Source organism: Colletes gigas, unplaced genomic scaffold (assembly GCF_013123115.1).
Source record: "Colletes gigas isolate AHSC1104 unplaced genomic scaffold, ASM1312311v1 Colletes_gigas_Sc00086, whole genome shotgun sequence".
NCBI classification, from domain to species: domain Eukaryota; kingdom Metazoa; phylum Arthropoda; class Insecta; order Hymenoptera; family Colletidae; genus Colletes; species Colletes gigas.
The window spans coordinates 4,953-25,317 of NW_025106714.1; the positions used below are offsets into that span (position 1 = coordinate 4,953).

Consider the following 20,365-nt stretch of genomic DNA (forward strand, 5'->3'; position numbering starts at 1 on the left):
GGAGGGTATTGGTGGGGTGGGTTTCGGCGCGAGTGGAGATACTCGCGCCGCGCCCACTCTAGTGTCACCGCTGCCTCGAGTTGGGGCACGTGAGGCAGTGGTGCACCTCGCCGGTGGACCGCAGCGGTCAGTGTTACCGCTGCGGGGCGAATGACCACCGCGCGAGCCAGTGCTCGGCGGCCCCCCACTGCCCGCTATGTGCGGACATGGGGAGGCCAGCCGATCACAGGGTGGGGAGCAAAAAGTGCTCTCCCCCCTCCCGGAAGGGGAAGAAGAAGGGGCCCACCCCGGTTCAAGCACCGCGGTTGCTGGCAGCGTCCACCATGGAGGTGGACGGTGCCACGGGGACGGACAGCCGGGAGGAGGCTGGGACGGCCGTTAAATAACGGCGCCCCGCCTCCTCCTCCAGGCCAATCTCAACCACTGCCGCGCGGCACAGGACATGATGTCCCAAGTCCTCGCGGAGTGGGGGGTTGGCCTGGCGGTCGCCGCCGAGCCGTACCGCGTGCCGGATCACCCACATTGGGTGGGCGACGCGGACGGTTTGGTGGCGACGGTATGGGGAGGTGGCGACGGGTCCCCGCCGTTCTCCATTCTGGAGCGCGGTCGGGGTTTCGTCGCCGTGGACTGGGGGGGAGTCGCCGTAGTGGGGTGCTACATCTCGCCCCGCAGCGGTCACGCCGCGTTCGAGCTGTACTTGGCCGAGGTCGCGGCATGCGTGCAGCGCTGCGCGGCCCGGCCGGTGCTGGTCCTGGGGGACTTTAACGCCAAGTCGGTGGCTTGGGGATCCCCTAGGACCACCGTTCGCGGCGGGATCCTGGGCGACTGGGCGGCGGGGCTCGACCTTCGGTTACTGAACCGGGGGTCGGAGCACACGTGCGTGCGGCGATATGGGGGGTCTATCGTGGATGTTGGATTCGCGACCCCCAACGCCGTGCGCATGGTGTCGGGTTGGCAGGTGGCCCCGGAGGCAGAGACACTCTCCGATCACCGGTATATCCGGATGGAGGTCTCTGCCGCCGGGGCTGCGTCCCGGCACCGCCGCCCGGATGGCACCCCACCGCGCCGCTGGGCGCTTCGGCGCCTGGACAAGGACGCCCTGATGGCAGCTGCCCTCGCTGCAACTTGGCCGCAGGTGGCGGCCGAGTTGCCAAGCATGGAGGAGGAGGCTGCCCGGCTCGGGGTACTAGTCGCAAACATTTGCGACGCGTCGATGCCCCGGGTCGGGCGAGCTTCTCCTCGCCGGGCGGTGTACTGGTGGTCGGCCGCGATCGCGGAATTGCGGGTCGCGAGTGTCCGCGCCCGACGCCAGTACGCCCGCGCGCGCCGTCGTCTACGACCGGACGATGGCGTGGCGCGAGCGAGGGCAGATGACCTGTATGAGGCATACCGGATGGCGCGGGTTGCTCTGCAGGTCGCCATCAAACGGGCCAAGACCCGGGCATGGAAGGATCTCCTCCAGACCCTCGATGACGATCCTTGGGGGCGCCCGTACAGGGTGGTGCTGAAGAAGCTCCGCCCGTGGGCGCCCCCCGTCACCGAGGGTCTTGACCCCCGGCTGCTGGAGGACGTGGTCAATACTCTTTTCCCAATTCGGGTGAGGGGACCACGTCCTCCGGCGGAGGCGGCAGTCCCAAGGGAGTGGGCGGCCGAACTGGGGGTCACTCAGGGGGAGCTGGCCGCGGCCATCAGACGGCTCGGGGCGCGTAACACGGCCCCGGGTCCGGATGGTGTGCCCGGCCGGGTTTGGGTCTTGACCCAGGGCGTCCTTGGGGCTGACCTCAGGCGGTTGTTCGACCGATGCCTGAGGGACGGGCGATTCCCCCCCAGTTGGAAGGTGGCGAGGATGGTCCTCCTCCGGAAGGAGGGTCGGCCCGCGGAGTCTCCCTCCGCATACCGGCCCATCTGTCTCCTCGACGAGGTGGGCAAGCTCTTCGAGCGGGTGATTGCTGCCCGCCTCGTCGAGCACCTGGCGCGGGGTGCCCCCGGCCTGGCCGACTGCCAGTACGGTTTCCGGGAGGGTCGATCGACCATCGACGCGATAGGTCGTGTCAGGGCCCTCTCGGAGTCGGCCGTCTCCCGGGGAGGGGTGGCTTTGGCAATATCCTTGGATATTGCCAACGCCTTTAACACCCTGCCCTGGGAGGAGATAAGGAGGGGGCTCGAATATCATCGGGTCCCCCCTTGTCTCGGGGCGGTCATCGGGGATTATCTCCGCGGCAGGTGGATCGAGTATCCGAGCCGGGATGGGCATATGCGGAGGGAGGTGTACTGCGGTGTTCCGCAGGGGTCGGTCCTCGGGCCACTCCTGTGGAACATCGCGTACGACGCAGTGTTGCGGGCCGACCTCCCCGACGGCGTCAGCGCCGTGTGTTATGCAGATGACACACTGGTGCTGGCCGTCGGGGCGCACTGGGGGAGGGCCAAGCGTCTCGCGGAGGAGGGGGCGCAACGCGTCGTCGACCGGATCAGAGGGATGGGGATGACGGTGGCGGTCCATAAGACCGAGGTGATAGCGTTCCATTCACCTCGGCAGGATCCGCCACCCCCTCTGATCCGCGTGGGTGAGGCTAATATCGAGGTGAAGCCCCAGATGAGGTATCTGGGGCTGATCCTCGATAGCCACTGGCGCTTCGAGGAGCATTTCCGCTGCCTGGTCCCCCGGCTGGAGAGGATGGTCGGGGCTTTGGGCCGGATTCTGCCCAACCTGGGGGGCCCGGCGGGCCGAGTTCGCCGCCTCTATGTGGCAATGGTTCAGTCGGTGGTCCTATACGGGGCCCCCGTCTGGGCGGACGACCTGGCGGCCTCCCGGCGCGGCATGACTATGCTGCGTCGGGTGCAGAGGCGGATGGCTCTAAGGGTCGTCCGCGGGTACCGGACCGTGTCACATGAGGCGGCGACGGTTCTTGCGGGGATGCCGCCCATGGATCTCCTCGCGCGGTCGCACGCGATGATGTATCGTCACCGCGTCGACCGTCGCGCGGGGGTGGGGGCGGTCCCGGGTGTGCAGGAACCTGCTTGGGGCGAGTTGAAGCGCCAGGCCCGGCAGTCCGTGGTGCACGCGTGGCAAGAGCGGTTGGCTCTGCCTACCGCGGGGCACCGGACAGTCGGGGCTGTTCGGCCACTCCTATGTGAGTGGCTGGACAGAGGCCATGGAAGCCTCACTTACAGGATGGCACAGGTGTTCTCGGGGCATGGCAGCTTCGGGAGATACCTGTGCCGGATAGGGAAGGAGCCGACGGCGCGTTGCTGCCATTGTGACGCTGAGCAGGACACGGCGGAACATACCCTCGAGGTATGCGCTGCATGGGAGGGTGAACGCCGTGTCCTGATCGGCGTCATCGGGCGGGATGTCTCGCTGCCGGGCATGGTGCGCGCCATGCTCGGCAGCGAGGAGAAGTGGAGGGCCGTGGCCTCCTTCTGCGAAATCGTAATGTTGCAGAAGGAGACCGCGGGAAGGGAGCGCGAGCGTCAGCGGCGTGCTGAGGCTCGCGCTCGTTTGGTGGCGAGAGAGCGTCGCCTGGGCGTCAGGCGACGCGGGCGGCCCCCTCGGCGTGGCGCATGACCCAGGCTGGGAGGGGGGTCCTGATAGGAGCCCCCTCCCGCCAGGCGGCGTAGGGTCGGACCGGATGGGGTGGCAGTGCCTCCTGTCCGGGTCCGGCGCACGGAGCGGCACCCTCGGTGGCCTGGTGCGGCCATGAGCTGCCGGCCTCCGAGGGGTAGAAAGGGGTCGCGGCGGTTGCGAGTTGGGGCTCGCAGCCGCCACTAGACGCGGCCCCGGGACGGATGGCGGCAGGACGATGTGGCCTCGTCCTGCCGCTATGAGACAGGGCGATTACCGGGGGGACCGTTTGTCCCCCCGCGGGTGGGCGCAAAGCGCGGGCACGGGGAGGATACCGGAAGTATACTTCGAGCGATTCCCGGTATCCTCCCAAATCGTGCGGAAGGGTCACCGTGGGGTTTTTAGTGGGTAGGTCCCGCGCCCGTTATAATGGGCGCGGGGAATCCCACACACCCCTCCCGCCTCTCCCCAAAGAGGTGGGAGGGAGTCTTTCGAAGATTTTCCCCACGAAAACAAAAATTCCATAGATGCTCATGACCTCTTTTTGCGTGACAATAATTCTCTCACACACCTGGATTTATACAGGAACAATAGATCCAATGTTGACTTAATCTTCTCACTGTAAATATTTCTGATAAGAGTAAATGCTGTTGTGGGAGATGAAACCTTGGGTTCTGATCCTTCCCCTTTTAGTTACGTACGATACAGAAAGATATTTCTATAAGAAACATTCGTTTAAGTTGAAGACATCAGACCGATTGGTATAAATTTAAATGCGAACTAGATTCTCAGTATTCCAATTTTGCACCATAGAATATGCACAATTAGAGCCTTACTCAAGATATGAATTTTTTGCCGGTGTTGTGACTGATTCCATTGGTCGAGCACTCCTACCAAAGGAAAAAGACAAAGAAAAACAAATTATGGTCAAACTCCATATTCGAATCCAGTTTTTTGGTGGGACTCGGAGTGTGACGAGATCAAGAGACTTCGCCGGGGGTCTTTTAAAAATGGGAACACACCGGAAATTTAGAAGATCTAATAACTACAAAGATACGCAGCATTAGCAAAGAAAACCTTTAAAAACAAGAAAAGAGAATGCTTTAAAAAATTGGCGGAAAGTATTAGTTTTCACACAAGTCCAAGTTATGTCTGGGACAATGTAAAATTCTTAAAATAAGTGGGTTAGAGTTACCTCCTCCGCTAATTCTGAAAATTTACAGCAAGGCATTGAACGCGATCAAGCCTTAAACAAGATTAGTCCACCTTGGGTTCCAACTAACCCTGAATGGCTTCCTCTATGTGACCAAAACGAATTTCTAGACAACCCATTTGATTTACTGGAATTCAATATTGCCTTGACTCTAAAAATTCTAAGTCGGCATCCGGTATGGATGGTATAGATTACGAAATTCTCAAAAACCTTCCGTTGAAATTCAAATTTCTTCTCCTAGACATATTCAATTCCATGTATGCCATGAATGATTTCCCCCTAAGCTGGAAAAAATCCTTTGTTCACTTTATAAATAAAGCAGAAGGCAACGATTGCGTCCCATCTCTCTAACGTCGTGTTCGTGTAAACTTTTTAAGTCCATGATCAAGGGCAGAATGCAGTGGTGGGCGGAACATGATTTACTTATTCCTCCTAGCCAATAAGGCTTCAGGAGGGGGAGATCCTGCTCTGATAATTTAGTTAATTTGACTATAAAAATTGAGGAAGCCTTTATGGAAAAAAGTGAAGTGTTAGCTGCCTTTCTGGATGTTCAGGGCGCATTCGACAATGTTGATTGTAATATCTTATTGGCGAGACTGGCGGACTTAGGTTGTCCTAGAAATCTGCTGTTATTCAATTGGCAGATGATATCGCAATATATGTGAAATTTTAAAACAGTCAAAAGAGCCCAGAGTATATTAAACACATGCCATAAACATAATCAGCAAAAACCCCCTCCAAATTGGGCTAACTCTCACTCCGCATAAAACCAAACTAATTCGTTTTAACAATAAAAAATATTGCCAGGGCACTACACAAATTAAACTCTGTAATTGCAGTATAGTCTCTAGTGAATCTGTTCGCTTTTTAGGGATTGTCTTTGACTATAGACTTCTGTTTAAAACGCATATTGATCTAGTCATAAAGAAATGTTCCAGAGCTCTCAATATAATCAAATATCTTCGTGGTACATGGTGGAGGTCTGATCCTGAAACGCTTATCACGCTATACAAAAGGTTCATTCGCTCCACCATAGATTATGGCTCCTTATTTTTTCCCCCTCTCAAAAATACCTAACTGCAAAATTAGAAAGCATTCAAAATATCGCGATCAGGCTTACCTTAGGCTACCGTAAAACTACTCCACTCAATATCTTGATAGGAGAATCAAAACTGCCTCTGATTAAAGAGCGCGCTTCCCAGCTATGCTACTGTTTCATAGCCAAGATCTTAACAAACCGAAACTTTCTCACCCTCAGAGCCATTAAGACTTATTATAATTTGTACAGAAGCAAAAGGACCTCAAGACAACACAGATTGCTCTGTAATGCACCACGTCTGCTCTAGAGCACAATGCATCCAACATTCGTGAAACTAATATCTATTGTCACGATTATAAAACTTTCATAACTTCAATTCCAATTGATACCAAACTGGGTACTGATATAAAAATACTGATGCATTTGGGATCAGTGACTGCTCCACTATTTACACGGATGGTAGTAAAATTTCTGGGGCCAATTGTGTTGGTTCAGTCGCGTGTTGACACTCGTGCTAGTAGGACGCTTGCTCTGTTTCGCGTGTTCCTGGCTAAACGAAGTGTTTACTGTGGTGATTTCGAATTCGTGCAAGTCGCATGCCAGTACGCTGGGTGCGACATTTATATCTTCCTGGTCGAAAGATAAATTCCTGTGTACAGGAATTTCTCTCTTAAAAAATGGATAAAGCTAACGCTCCTCAAGATGGGACTCCTCATGAATCTACATACGCCAGTGTCATCCAGAAAGATAACTTCCCCACAAAGGAACATGCTATTGTGCTGGACGCATACGAAGATATTACCATAAAAGACTACATATTCGGAGTGGGGAAAGTTATAAACCCGGTTAATATTCGATTTGCTTCAAGGATCGCTAACAATAGAGTATGTATATATCTTGCGGACAAATCTCTTGTTGACAAACTCGCGTCGGGCAACGCAAACATATTTATCAAAGATCGGTTACTCTCTGTTAGACCTCTAATTATGAAAACAAAACGGGTAATTCTTTCAAACGTGTGCCCCATCATTCCGCACGCTGTATTATTGAACATTTTCGAGCAAATGGGAATCAGAACCGTATCACCCATTTCCTTCGTAAAAGTAGGATTCACTGAAGCTGGATTCACACACATTCTCAGCTTCCGCAGACAGGTATACGTTCATCCGGATGACGTAAACAAGTTACCGGAGAATTTGCAAGTAAGCTATGATAATACTTCTTACTGGGTATACATCTCTACAGACAATTTGAAGTGTTTTCAATGCAAGAAGGAAGGGCATCTGGCGAAACATTGTCCTAACTCTACTTCAGATTCACCTCAACAAATAGGTAGCTCTTCCTTATCGGCCCATGTGCTTAACTCGAACAAAGAAGTTTCATTTCCTCCTTTGAGTGACGAGAAACAACCGGGTCCAGTCGAGGGATACAGAGACTCTTCTCAAAACAGAATCTCCATTAAAAGACCACTTTCCACAAGTTCTAGCAGTACCACAAATGCTGGATCTGAGACTGTAGATAAAATTCAATTGCCTATTCCATCGGATGCTAATTCCCCCACAGACAGGCAGACTTCATCTTTGTGGCTCCCACCTCAACAAAGCGTCTTGTTTCTCCATATAAAAGGCAGAAGAAAAGTTTAGCTCCGACGAATCAGGTTGAGTCTGAAACAATAGAGCTCGCACTAGAAGCAGTTAAGCAAATCTTCAATCAAAGTCCGGATGAGCATGTTATAAAGTACGAACAGTACAAGGAGTTAATACTTAAAGCCAAAGGGAATCCGGGCATTGTGCAGCTGGCACAATCTTATATGGACAACCTCTCCTCGCTAGCAAAAATGTTGCGTGAAACTTACCCCAGCATATCAAGTAGATCCGTCAAAAATAGAGTCTCGCGAATTATTAAAAAACTGGAACTGCATGGTAGCTGGACTGAAGAAAAGGACGAGGAAGAACCTATCTCGTCTCAGGACCCAGAATGTGACACCGATTGCTCCTTTTCATCAGAGGATGGCATTTCCATCAATCCTCACATCCAACTCTAATCTGCACATTTATGAACTGCCAAAATCGTGTCCTCTGCTCTAGAAATGGACTAAAGATGCTGTACTGGAATTGTAGAGGAATCTCCGGTCGTAAAGAGGAACTACATAAACACTTAGAGGAAGTCGATATATTTATAGGCGTAGAATCTAATCTTAAAAGTCCTAAAAAATTTGATCTCTCCGGTTTTCACACATACAGAATTGACAGAACACATAGACTTGGAGGCGGTCTTATTTTTTGGTAAGGCAAAATCAAAAATTTGAGCCTATTAGTAACCTTTGCTGTATTACTGATAATCTGGAAACAGGAGTGATCAAATTATGTGATCTCTCCACTACCTTAATCATTGCTGCCTGCTACAGGGTTCCTGGTCGCTCTGTTTCTCAGACAGAATGGAGCCAGTTTTTTTCCTCTCTAAATACACATGGTCCCAGTCTTATCTTTGGCGATTTTAACTCCCATCATACTGTATGGAACTGTACGCATACCGATATCAATGGAATCAAGCTCCTAAACTCCATAAACGACTCCGATTTAATTTTAGTCAACCATAACACACTTACACACATTGACTTTCATCGAAGCAGTTTATCTAACATAGATCTCGTTCTTTGCTTGCCTGTCCTTTATGATCTGGTCAAACTCAACGTGCTAGAGGATACCTGGGGGTCAGATCACCTCCCTGTAAGTATTAACCTCCTAGTCGACAAAACACGTTACATCAAAGAACAACGACGACTGTCATCCAAATAGACAAATTGGACTCAATATATCGCTTTAATGGAACAATCTTATTCTAAATTCCTTAACCCTTCATATGACTCACTTGATACCATCAGCAAATATACTTTCTTCGTCAATATAATAACGGAAGCTATTATAAACAGCACACCCTCTCCCAAATGTGTAAATATCAGACAGCACAGGAACCCTGCCCCGTGGTGGAACACAGAGTGCGAAAAGCTCATCCGCCTCAGAAAAGCGGCTCTGAAAAAGTGGAAATTCTCACGAAAGTTATGTGATTTCATAGAATTTAAGAAACGCAAAGCGGCGGCGAGGAGATACATCAGAAAACGCAAAGTTGATGATTTTCGCACCTTTGCTGCTAGTATTAATCTTGATACGGATCCGTCCTATGTGTGGAAAAAATGTAGGCTTCTCAAGAATAAATGGGCAAATACTGAACCCCCTAGGGGATCTTCTTCTATGCGTTCTGCCAAAATCTATGAGGCAATCATTAAGATCAGTCCACCATGGGTCCCTATCAAGCCTTACACCTTCTCCGGTAACTCAAATCAAAATGATCTTATATTTGGTTCACCTTTCACCCTGGTGGAGTTCGACTATGCTCTCTTGCAGCCCTAAAGCATCCCCTGGTCCCGATAAAATTGAGTATTCTTTCATAACGCAGCTCCCTTTCAAAATTAAACTTATTTTGCTGGATATTTATAATGATATATATATAAATAGCAGATTTCCCTTATCTTGGAAAGACAGTACTACCTTTTTTATTGACAAAAGTGATGGTGTTGGTGTACGTCCTATTTCCCTCACATCCTGTATGTGTAAAATTTTTGAGAAAATGATTAAGCACAGGTTGCAATGGTGGTTGGAGTTCATGAGGTTTTTTCCCTCCTCACAAGCTGGTTTCAGAGCGGGTAGATCCTGTGCTGACAATCTTACACTCCTTGCCTTGACTATTGAAGAAGCTTTTGCCAATAAAGAAGAAGTCCTTGCTTGCTTCCTAGACGTAAAGGGTGCATTTGATCATGTTCTCCCTGATATCCTCATTTCCAAGCTTGTTCAACTAGGCTGTTCTCCCCTCATTTGTAAGTTCGCCGAATTCCTAACTTATGAGCGCAATGTCTCATTTGTTGAGTACTCTAACCAGCTTGTGAGTCGCAAAGTCTACAAAGGAGTTCCTCAAGGTGGGGTGCTCAGTCCTTTGCTTTACCTAATATACGTTAATGACATTACTCAGGACTTAGACAGCAATATTCGAATCTCTCAATTTGCAGATGATATCGCTCTGTTTACACCCTCTAATAACTCTATTGTATCCAAAAAATCTATGGAAGGAGCGATCTTTCTAGTCAGTAAGAGGCTAAACTTATTGGGTCTATCCCTTTCCCCTGAAAAAACGGTTCTAATCTTATTCAACAGAAAAGGAATTTTACCTGGTTCTTGTACTCTCAAGGTAGAAAATTGTGTGATTACATCGAAACCGACAGTCAAATTCTTAGGTATTTTTTTTGACTTTCGATTCACGTTCAAAGAGCACGTTGACCATGTTCGGAATAAATGTTTTCGGAGACTTAACGTCCTTAAATTTGTCTCCGGTATTAGATGGGGATCTGACCCAGGCACACTAATTATGCTATACAAAAGCCTAATACGTTCAGTTATTGAATATAATTGCTTTATATACTTTCCTAAACGCGAGTCGCATCTTCTGCGGATTGAAAGAATTCAATTTGCAGCTATTCGTATCGCTTTAGGGTACAGAATTAGTACTCCGACTAACATCCTCCTTGCAGAATCCAAGTTATGGTTCCTTCAGGATAGGGCAGCGTTCTTGTGCAATAAATTCCTCGCCACCAAGTTATCTTACAGAGAGGGTGATCTATATAAAGTAATAACCGGACTCCATACATCCCCACATTGGAATAACATACTTCAAAAATCCCTTTCGATGATTCCATCTCAAATTAATTCGTTTCTCCCCCTTAAAGATTTCCTCTGGCTCGAAACTAACTTTCGTTCCTATACTATGAGTTATAATGTTTTATGCTCAGGAGCTAAGCTGGACATTGAGCTTGGAGCCCTAATTAAAAACTCTCCTAAGCCCAATATCACATTTATGGACCACTGGAACTCCAAAGCACTCGACTCCATTTCTTTCTTTACTGACGGGAGTCGGGATCATGATCAGGAACGTGTCGGTGCTGCGTTCCTTTCTCCTGAACTGGACGCTTCATCTCGTTTAGGTTTAAATAAATTTATTTCATCTTTTACTGCAGAGAGCATAGCAATTAAAATCTCCCTGGAATTTGCTTCCACGCACTCATATAGTAATATCTTTATATATTCAGATTGTCTTAGTGCACTACTCACAATCTCCAACCCTCACTTTGGCGTCAAAATAAATCCCATTATTAGTGATATTAAAGTAATTCTTCATAATCTTTCCCTTCGTGGCAAAAAAGTTTTCTTTTATTGGATTCCGGCTCACTCTGGTATTTGTTTTAATGAGGAAGTAGATAAACTGGCAAAGGAAGCTTCTAATCTTTCCGCTCGGAGTGACATTTTAGTCCCACACTCAGACTTCTCCCAGAACTTTAGAAGGTCAGCTAAGTCCAAAACTGAAAGTTGTTTATTCGTACAGGCCACTTATAAAGGCTCACAGTATTTTGAAAGGTATTATAATTCTCTGTCGGTCCCATGGTTCACACACAAATCTCTTCCCAGAAAATTTATTACCTTTGTTAACAGATTGTGTGCTAACCATATACAATTGGCGTCCTTTCTCTATAAAATCAACCTTGCCTCTGATCCCAAATGTGATTGCGGCTATCCTGAACAAGAGCCTAATCATATTATCTGGCAATGCCCACAGTTTGATGTTGGCAGAAGCGAAATGATTACTAAACTATGTTCATTAAATTTTTTCCCCCCTTACACGGTTAATACTTTTCTTTTTCGACCAAGTATCTCCTCGCTAATGGTTATTTTCAAATTTCTAGAAAGTCATTGTATATATATATATAATCTAAATCAGCTGATTTTCTGTAATTTATAATTCTTTATGGATAAGTGTATTCGGATAATCTCAATGTAGTTATATATTCAAAATGTATTACGCATTTATATGCGTTGCTAATAATCCTGTACAGGGTTACACAGCATTCAATAATTGTGTTGGTTCGGCTTGTATCTGTCCTGAACTTAGCCTTGAAATAACTCGCTCCATTAACCCATCTGCATCTGTATACACCGCAGAATGTATTGCCCTAAATGATGCTTTTGATATTGCTCTGGAACATCAACATCTCAGTTTTCTCATATTCTCGGACTCTCTCAGCGCGTTCCAGGCCTTGGAAAGCACCAAAGTAGATATTAAAATTAACCCATACATCCTTGAAATCAAAAGAAAATACAACTTGTTGATCTATAATGATCATAACAGCTTTGTTAAATTGTTTTGGATTCCGTCGCATATCGGAATTCAAGGCAATGAAAATGAGGACAGGGCAGCTAAGTCGACAACGTCAATGAACACTAAATATTACTGCGGTTCCTTACACTGATTTATTTGAGAAGTTTAAAAAAACAAGCTAAAGATCGTACTTCCGAAGTTATAAAAAACCAAGGTTTGTTTAAGGGTAAAAAATTCTTTCAAAAATTTTTTAATGAAAGCTTTGTTCCCTGGTTCGCCCATTTGAAACTAGGAAGAAGCTTTATTGTTACAGTTAACAGAATGCGCTCCGATCACTATAACCTGACTGCTTCACTAGCGCGGGTAGGTATTATCAATGATAGCCAGTGCAAATGCAATCGGAACTGCGAAACCCTTGATCATATAATATGGCAATGCGAATTGTACAACTCACAACGACAGAAGCTAACGAAAGCCCTACTCACAAGGAACCATCGCGAACGGTCCGGCTTCGATTTTGATGAAACTTTGTACACTTATAAAGCAGCCAAAAATAATCGAAACGTATTTTTTTTTAGCTGCGGTAACTCGAGTTTAAGGGGTGAAACCACCCCTTGAAGTTTTGGCTCGAAACGGCTATCTCGAAAACGGGAAGAGATACAAAAAAATTGTTAATGGACGAGGTTAATGGTTTCTTATGTACAATAACATGGTGTTAAAAAATTTAAAAAAATACAATTTGTTTATAACAAAAAAAAATTTATTAACTTAATTTTTCATTTTATTGAAATTTTCATAATGACAAAAAATGACGAGCATTTTATTCCAAATCCATTGGTATGTAATATTTTAAAATTGCCTCTTACAGTTTTGCAGATTTTTATGATTTACATCTTGCGCGCACATCCATTATGGTAGTAGCCGTTCTAACTTTGATTTTAATGAAGCATTGTAGGCTTGCACTAAATTATACAGTAACAAGTAACAAGTAACAATAACAGTAACAAGTTTCTTAACAGCAATGAAAAGATTTTTTTTTATGCCCACCTATGACATTGTGGCAAAGGGAGAGCAATTTATAAATTATAAATACATACAGTGTGTATACCAGGAGATAAAGATACACTTATTATTCTCATGATGTACTTGCTTCAAAATACAAATTGAATAAATAAATATTGTCATTTCTGCGGCTCGCCTATCATGCAGTTTACGCACGTTATCTAAATCTTCGCTGTTGTGAAAGCATTCTGTGTAATTTGTATAATAAAAATACGTGTCAAATGAGATTAGTATGTGCATCTGTATCTCTGTTGTTATTAACATTCTTTAAAATCGAGACGGTTTTTGTAATAAACATGATAAAATGAGTATATTGAAATGGAGTTTGAATTATACCTTTTGATAACGTGACATATCGTAAAGTTAATTAAATTGATTGCCCTTGTCATGTGAAAATAATATTTGTTGGTAGATAAGTGGGAGAACTTGGATATATATATATTGCAATTAGCTCTTTATAAGCGTGTAGAACATTGTTGGTTATCCATACAGCCGAGGTGCAGATTCTGGGCATTTAAACGTTGCACTTATCCAGCCAATCTTTTGTTGCATATATCCAGCTTTTACTGTATTCGGAAAGATGGTAAATATTAATCCTATTAATGTAATAACTTTACTGTCTGCTGCGTTTGTTAAGTGGAACCAGGGTCCCACGCCAATTAATAGCGCAGAAGAAAATTTAAAGGATGTATTATTCGATTTAATTGTAAGAAGTGTCGAAGACACGGCATTCCTGGTTGAACATGAAACGTGTGTTGAAATGGACGGGACGCCTATCGACCAAGAAAATCAGGATGCTGATTTGAACTGGTTGTGGGTAGATGAAGAGGAGGAAAATAGGACACCGAATATTCCAAACATATACGAACAAGACGATGTATGTCATTCGAATAAGGAATACATCCCATTCGAATATAAAAGGAAAGCTGTGGCGTACTGGAACAGCGGGAAGTCGAAGCGATTAAAATTAGACACCGTACGTTCCAAATTCCGTCACGTGAAATCCGAAAGAATGCTTCGTAAATGGGCTTTACAAGTTGAACAGGGTGGCACAAAAAAGGAAAAGATAAAACGTATTGCATAGTATACATTTAATAAATTTATGGAAGCTCGGCAGTTAAGAGTAATTGTGCATGAAGTAGATCTACGGCGATGGGCTTTACAAGCGAGGGACATAGAAAATTTACAAACATTTAAAGCCGGATATACTTGGCTATATACTTTTAAAAAGATGTTTAGATTAGTGTCCAGAAAAATTACCAGATTTGTAACCACAAATATGGTAAATCGAGAAGACGATATTCATTTGCAATGCAGCGCATTCGTGAATGAAGTAAAATCATATATAGCCCGAAATGAACCACACAATGTTTACAATTCCGATCAAAGTGGTTTAATTTGGAATTACATTCAGGGCGCACTTTGGCTGAAGAAGGTATAAAAATCGTAGAAGGAGGTGTTCAATCAGTGTCATCCACCACTCATAGTTACACCATCCAGCCAATCATTTCAGCTGATGGACAATTACTGTCACCATTATTTATTGTACTGAAAGAGAGTACAGGACATTTCGGGCCGATTGTGGAACAACATTTATTTCGCCCTGACAATGTATATCTTGTAGCTTCAAAGTCAGGCAAATTAACTACGGACCATTTCAAGACCTGGTTAAGAGAGATTTACTTCGCAAATACTGGGGCCGCAACAGTTCTAATTTTTGATTCCTGGAGTGGTCACTGTAAGAAGACGGTGAACGAAGTTACTCCCGAGGGTAAAAATGTAAAACTTTTTATAATACCAAAAGGTGGAACAAAGTATGTTCAACCACTGGATGTTTACGGTTTCCGCACTTGGAAAAATTTCGTCCGCCGATTTTCCGATACAGTTCTCGTTTTAAATCACGACATTAATCTCCACGCTAGGAATAATATAATTAAACTTCAATCTCTGGTCCACAATCAATTTTCATCGCCAAGGTTCCAAAATTTTATTAAATACTCCTGGTATAAATCCGGATATATAGATGAAAAGCCAAATGCATTCCAGAATCCTGTTGAGTACTGCTATTCTGTTGAAAATGAGCCAACATGTCATATTTGCGGTGACGTGGCAATAATTAAATGCGCATGGTGTAAGAAATCTTTATGTTTCAAACATTTTTTCGACGAGTACCACTATTGTCGGAACTATATAGAATAATTGTTATACACACTGCATATATTTATAATTTATAAATCGCTCCACCTTTGCCACGATGTCATAGGTGGGCAATAAAAATAATTAATCCTTTCGTTGCCGTTAAGAAACTTGTTACTGTTATTATTACTCGCTACTTATTACTGTATAATTTAGTGCAAGCCTACAGTGCTTCATTAAAATCAAAGTTAGAACGGCTACTACCATAATGAATGTGCGCGCAAGATGTAAATCATCAAAATCTGCAAAACTGTAAGAGGCAATTTTAAAAAATCGCATACCAATGGTGTTTAAATATCGAGTAAAATTCGAAATTTAATTTAAATCCGAAACAATTCGTCACCCGGTTTGTTTTCGGTTACGCGACCGACCAGGAAGATTCTAGGTCGACGCGTCCGCTATTCAAAACATTAGAGGACAGAAAAACACGGTTCTCGAGGTTTTCTGTAAAGTCACGCGAACGATAAATTAACGTTCGATTTTGAAACAAGCGGTTTAAACGCCCGAGTTTACAGAAGGAACGAAAATTCTATAATAGACAGAGACGGACGAGAGACACGGCGACAGCGCCGCGTGACGGAAGACTCTCCCCACTCACGCGCTCACTTTTGGCAGCTCGTGCTCGCCCGTCACTCGCTATCAAACCACTGCCACGAGCACTTCGGTACACGAACGCGCTCAGCAGTTGCACAAAAGAATAATTCGAACATTCCGACCCGAGACGAGTTCTTCGACTACCCTCGGAGTTCCACAAGGAATTATTCGCGGGTTATCGTAGCGAGCCAGTCGGTACACGACCGAGCTCGGTACTTAAAATTAATTTAATTTGGAATAGACTCGAGGTTCTTCGAGTGCTTCCGGGGAAACGATCCCATAATCCAGGTGCGGGAAGAAACCCTGAGTGGATCAATCGTTTCCCCACGGATAGAGGGTTAAACTCAATCCCAATTTATAGGTGCGAGGTTCTTCGCGCTTTTCTTAGGGCACGACTCCATAATCCAGGTGCGGGAAGAAACCCTGAGTGGAATCATCGTGCCCTAGAGGATCGGGTTCAAACTCCTTCCTCCAATTGATTGTCAAAAACGGCTTCGAACCCACCATACAGGGGTGAAGAGTACCCTGGGTGGATTTGCCGTCTTCTAGTCGAAGCGGGAGACATTCTTAAACCCCAGCTATCGGCGAAAGCTAGGACACGTCCCAAAATCGCCAGTGGAGTACGGTCACTGCGCGTAGGACGGCGACTCCGACAGCAACGTGGTCTCAGGCCCAACTGTAAGTCGCCCTAAGGGCGCCGTTGACAAGCCTGCACCACACGGTGCCCGTACGCACTTACGAAGGCGGTGAAGGGCCGGGGACCGGCTGAAAGTTTGGAGCCCTACAACCTCCCTCCGATCACCTTCTCCTGCGACAGTCAGAAATTGCAGTCGTGAAATTAGACGAGCAGAAATCTCGTACATGACAATAATAAGCAAGCGATTCCCGATTTAACGGGAACGCACACACATACAGTCCACTAGCTTAGCTGCGCATCGCGGCGGCTGAGATCCCCGCTCCTGGGTGCGACAAGCACAGACCAGACGAGCGCGGAAGAAAGTAAGACACACAGCGTGACTCACGTTCACAGGTATTTAACGCCTATTCGTGTCTCTTTCTGTTACAGATTTACCAAACAGGATTAACTGCAGCGGCGTCTGGCCGGGCAGACAACTCTTATCTAAGATTTTGTTTCCATAAGTTACTATGAATAAACGGCTTAGTCGAGTCATTCGACTAAGCGAAAATTAAATTGAAATCTGTATTCTTTTCCCGACGTTCCTTCCCTCACGATCCGGACCACCGTTAGGCGAGGTTTTTTCAAACCTACTCCCCCTAACAAATGGATTTGGAATAAAATGCTCGTCATTTTTTGTCATTATGAAAATTTCAATAAAATGAAAAATTAAGTTAATAAATTTTTTTTTGTTATAAACAAATTGTATTTTTTTAAATTTTTTAACACCATGTTATTGTACATAAGAAACCATTAACCTCGTCCATTAACAATTTTTTTGTATCTCTTTCCGTTTTCGAGATAGCCGTTTCGAGCCAAAACTTCAAGGGGTGGTTTCACCCCTTAAACTCGAGTTACCGCAGCTAAAAAAAAATACGTGTCGATTATTTTTGGCTGCTTTATAAGTGTACAAAGTTTCATCAAAATCGAAGCCGGACCGTTCGCGATGGTTCCTTGTCAGTATGGGCCTTCAACTACCTCTTAATATAAACACACTCATAGCGAAGCCAAATATTAAAGCTTGTCTTAGTATTCATTCTTTTTGCAAAAATTGTAATTTACATATTTAGTGTTAACGGACATTGTTACTGTATTCACTTGTATTATTATTATATTCTCTTGTATTATTTCTGTATTCTATAACTTTTCCTTTCTGCATGCTATCTTGGATCCTGCCTAATTTTTGGCGACTTTAATTCTCATCATACCTCTTGGAACTGCTCCAGCAACGACTTGAACAGTAGTAGATTTTTTAACTCCCTACTTGACCCTGATATTATCTTAATAAACAATAACACCTCCACTCATATTGACTTTCATAGAAAAAAGTTGTGCAATCTTGACTTGTTTCTTTCCTCTCCAGACATTTTTGACAACGTTAATCTCTCAATTCCTGAAGACACTTGGAGCTCTGACCATTAGCCTCTTTTGGTAAAACTATCAGTCGATAGAGTGCTATATATTAAAAATTCCCTTCATCTGTCTTCAAAAAAAACCAACTGGTCCTTGTATCGATCTATTTTATCTGAGAATTTTGAGGACTTCCTCCATTCTGATTTTCTAGCCCTTAATTCTTCTGATAAATATGCTTTTTCTGTAACGCTATAACTAATGCAGTTAAAAAGTGCACTCCTAGTAAAAATCTTACATATTTTGGGCAACATAGGAATCCTGTTTCTTAGTGGGACAACGAATGTGAAAAACTTATACGTTTAAGAAAGGCAGCTCTTAAAAAATGGCATGTTACTCACCAGCTTTCTGACTTTGTCGATTATACAAAATGTAAAGCATCTGCTAGGAGATATATAAGAAGAAGGGAAGCAGAGGATTTTCGCAACTTTGCTCAAAGTATCAACTTTGACTCGGATATTTCCTACGTTTGGGATATATGTAGATTACTTAAGAATAAATGGGCTAACATTCGTAGTAGTAAACTTAGTCCTCCCGATCGTGTTCTCAAGATCGAAGAAGCGATCGGGAAAATCAGTCCATGCTGGGTTCCCACTAACCCCAACGTCCTTAACTCCAATCCCAACATCTGTATGAACCATCTCCTCAGCTCCGTGTACAGCTTACAAGAATTTAACGCTGCCCTCAGCAGTATTGCCTTGTTACTAATCTTCCCTTCAAGTTAAAGCTTATTTTTATTGACATTCTAAACGAAATTTATGTGAACTCTGAATATCCCCTGTCCTGGCAAAACAGTCTCACTTTCTTCATTGATAAAAAAGGTAGTGGAAATGTTAGACCCATTTTGCTCACCTAGTGCCTTTATAAGATTTTGGAGAAAACGGTTAAGTTAAGACTTCAGCATTGGTTAGAAACAATAGATTTCTTCCCTTCGTCACAAGCCGGATTTAGATCTGGGAGATCCTGCTCTGACAACCTCGCTCGACTTACTCTTTCAATCGAAGAGGCTTTTCATATGAACGAGGATGTTCTCTCCTGTTTTCTTGATGTTGTGGCGACCAAAGCACCACATACGCCTTAGTTTTTTAAGCCCACTACATTATATGGGCGAACACGCGACGACCAGAGCCGCGCGAGCCGAAAGGCCTGTTGTCGTCGCCTCTGATCTCCTTTTGTTTTTCCGAATGCCTTTTGGGTACGGTGACGATGATCGAGCGGGGAGTCGAGCATAATCGGCACTACGGGTCACGTCATTGTACAACAGTTACTAATAAAATTGTGAGGAACGGAATCAACAGAGTTATTACCTTCCCTATCCCACAATGTGAACGGGGCTTTCGACAATGTTGTCGCGGCCGTCTTTAGTGCGGCAGCCGCGAGCTGCACTAAACATAAACCCTCACAATTCACGAATAGGAAGTCAGGTAACAAGCTCGGGAGTCAATGCAGCAAGCTCGGGAATCAATACAACTACGTTAACAGTTACATGCAATTTCGAAACCTTACTCGGAACCGCACAAATCAAAATATTGGACAAATTCAATAGGGAACATGATTGTCACGTATTATTAGACGGTGGATTGCAAATCCATTTTATAACCACCGAGTTAGCCGACAAATTACAATTACGCAAACACAGCGTCAATCTAACCTTCTCGCGTATAGGTCAACAGGCGACCAGGTCGCAACACCTTGTAAAAACAATAGTCAAGGCGCGAAACAGTACATTTTCTAGCCCCATTTCATTTACTAGCGTACCGTCAATTTCCGGGTCACTACCGTCTCGATAAGTCGACAGAACCTCGATTGAAATTCCACAAAACCTCGTGTTAGCAGATCCGACATTCCATAAGCCCGGGAAGATAGACCCATTATTATGGAACACGTTATTTTTTATCCTATTAAGTAATGGACAAATCAAATTGAACAATAGTAAAATCATTTTACAAAAAACTAGACAAAACATTAAACAAATTCTGGGAAGTAGAAGAATTCGCGGATAAAGCATATTTATCAGAAGAAGAAAGGGCCGTGGAAAATTCATTTGAACAGGGCACCGTACGAGAAGCTGATGGGCGGTATTGCATAAGATTACCCTTTAACGAACGCAAACAACTGTTAGGGAGTTCGCGCGATACAGCATTAAAAAGATTTTACGCATTAGAACGGAAATTGCATTCCGATCAAGAATTATTAACAGGATATCGTGAGTTTCTAAACGAATACCAACAGTTAGGACATATGACACAGGTCAACGCAAACAATTCCGCCGAGGGTTTCTACCTGCCGCACCACGCAATAATAAAAGAGTCTAGCGAGACTACTAAGATACGCGTATTATTCGACGCCTCGGCGAAAACATCGACAGGTATAACATTAAATGACGCGTTATTAAATGGGCCTATCCTACAG

The 20,365-nt window shown here is 45.1% G+C and overlaps 1 protein-coding gene across 1 annotated transcript; it reads left to right on the top strand.

Annotated features, from left to right (window-relative positions):
* The first annotated feature begins 354 nt into the window (after positions 1–354).
* Positions 355–7,858, top strand: LOC122403956. Its single transcript, XM_043407781.1, has 2 exons — positions 355–1,183; positions 7,472–7,858. Exons 1-2 carry the CDS (start codon positions 443–445, stop codon positions 7,856–7,858), a joined length of 1,128 nt encoding a protein of 375 aa, XP_043263716.1. The 5' UTR covers positions 355–442.
* The last annotated feature ends 12,507 nt before the right edge of the window (positions 7,859–20,365 follow it).

Bases quoted from the DNA above. Each gene is read 5' to 3' on its own strand.
- LOC122403956 (XM_043407781.1), top strand. From the start codon at position 443: ATGATGTCCCAAGTCCTCGCGGAGTGGGGGGTTGGCCTGGCGGTCGCC. The intron at 1,184-7,471 runs GTACTAGTCGCA...CCGACGAATCAG, and splicing joins AGGAGGCTGCCCGGCTCGGG to GTTGAGTCTGAAACAATAGA.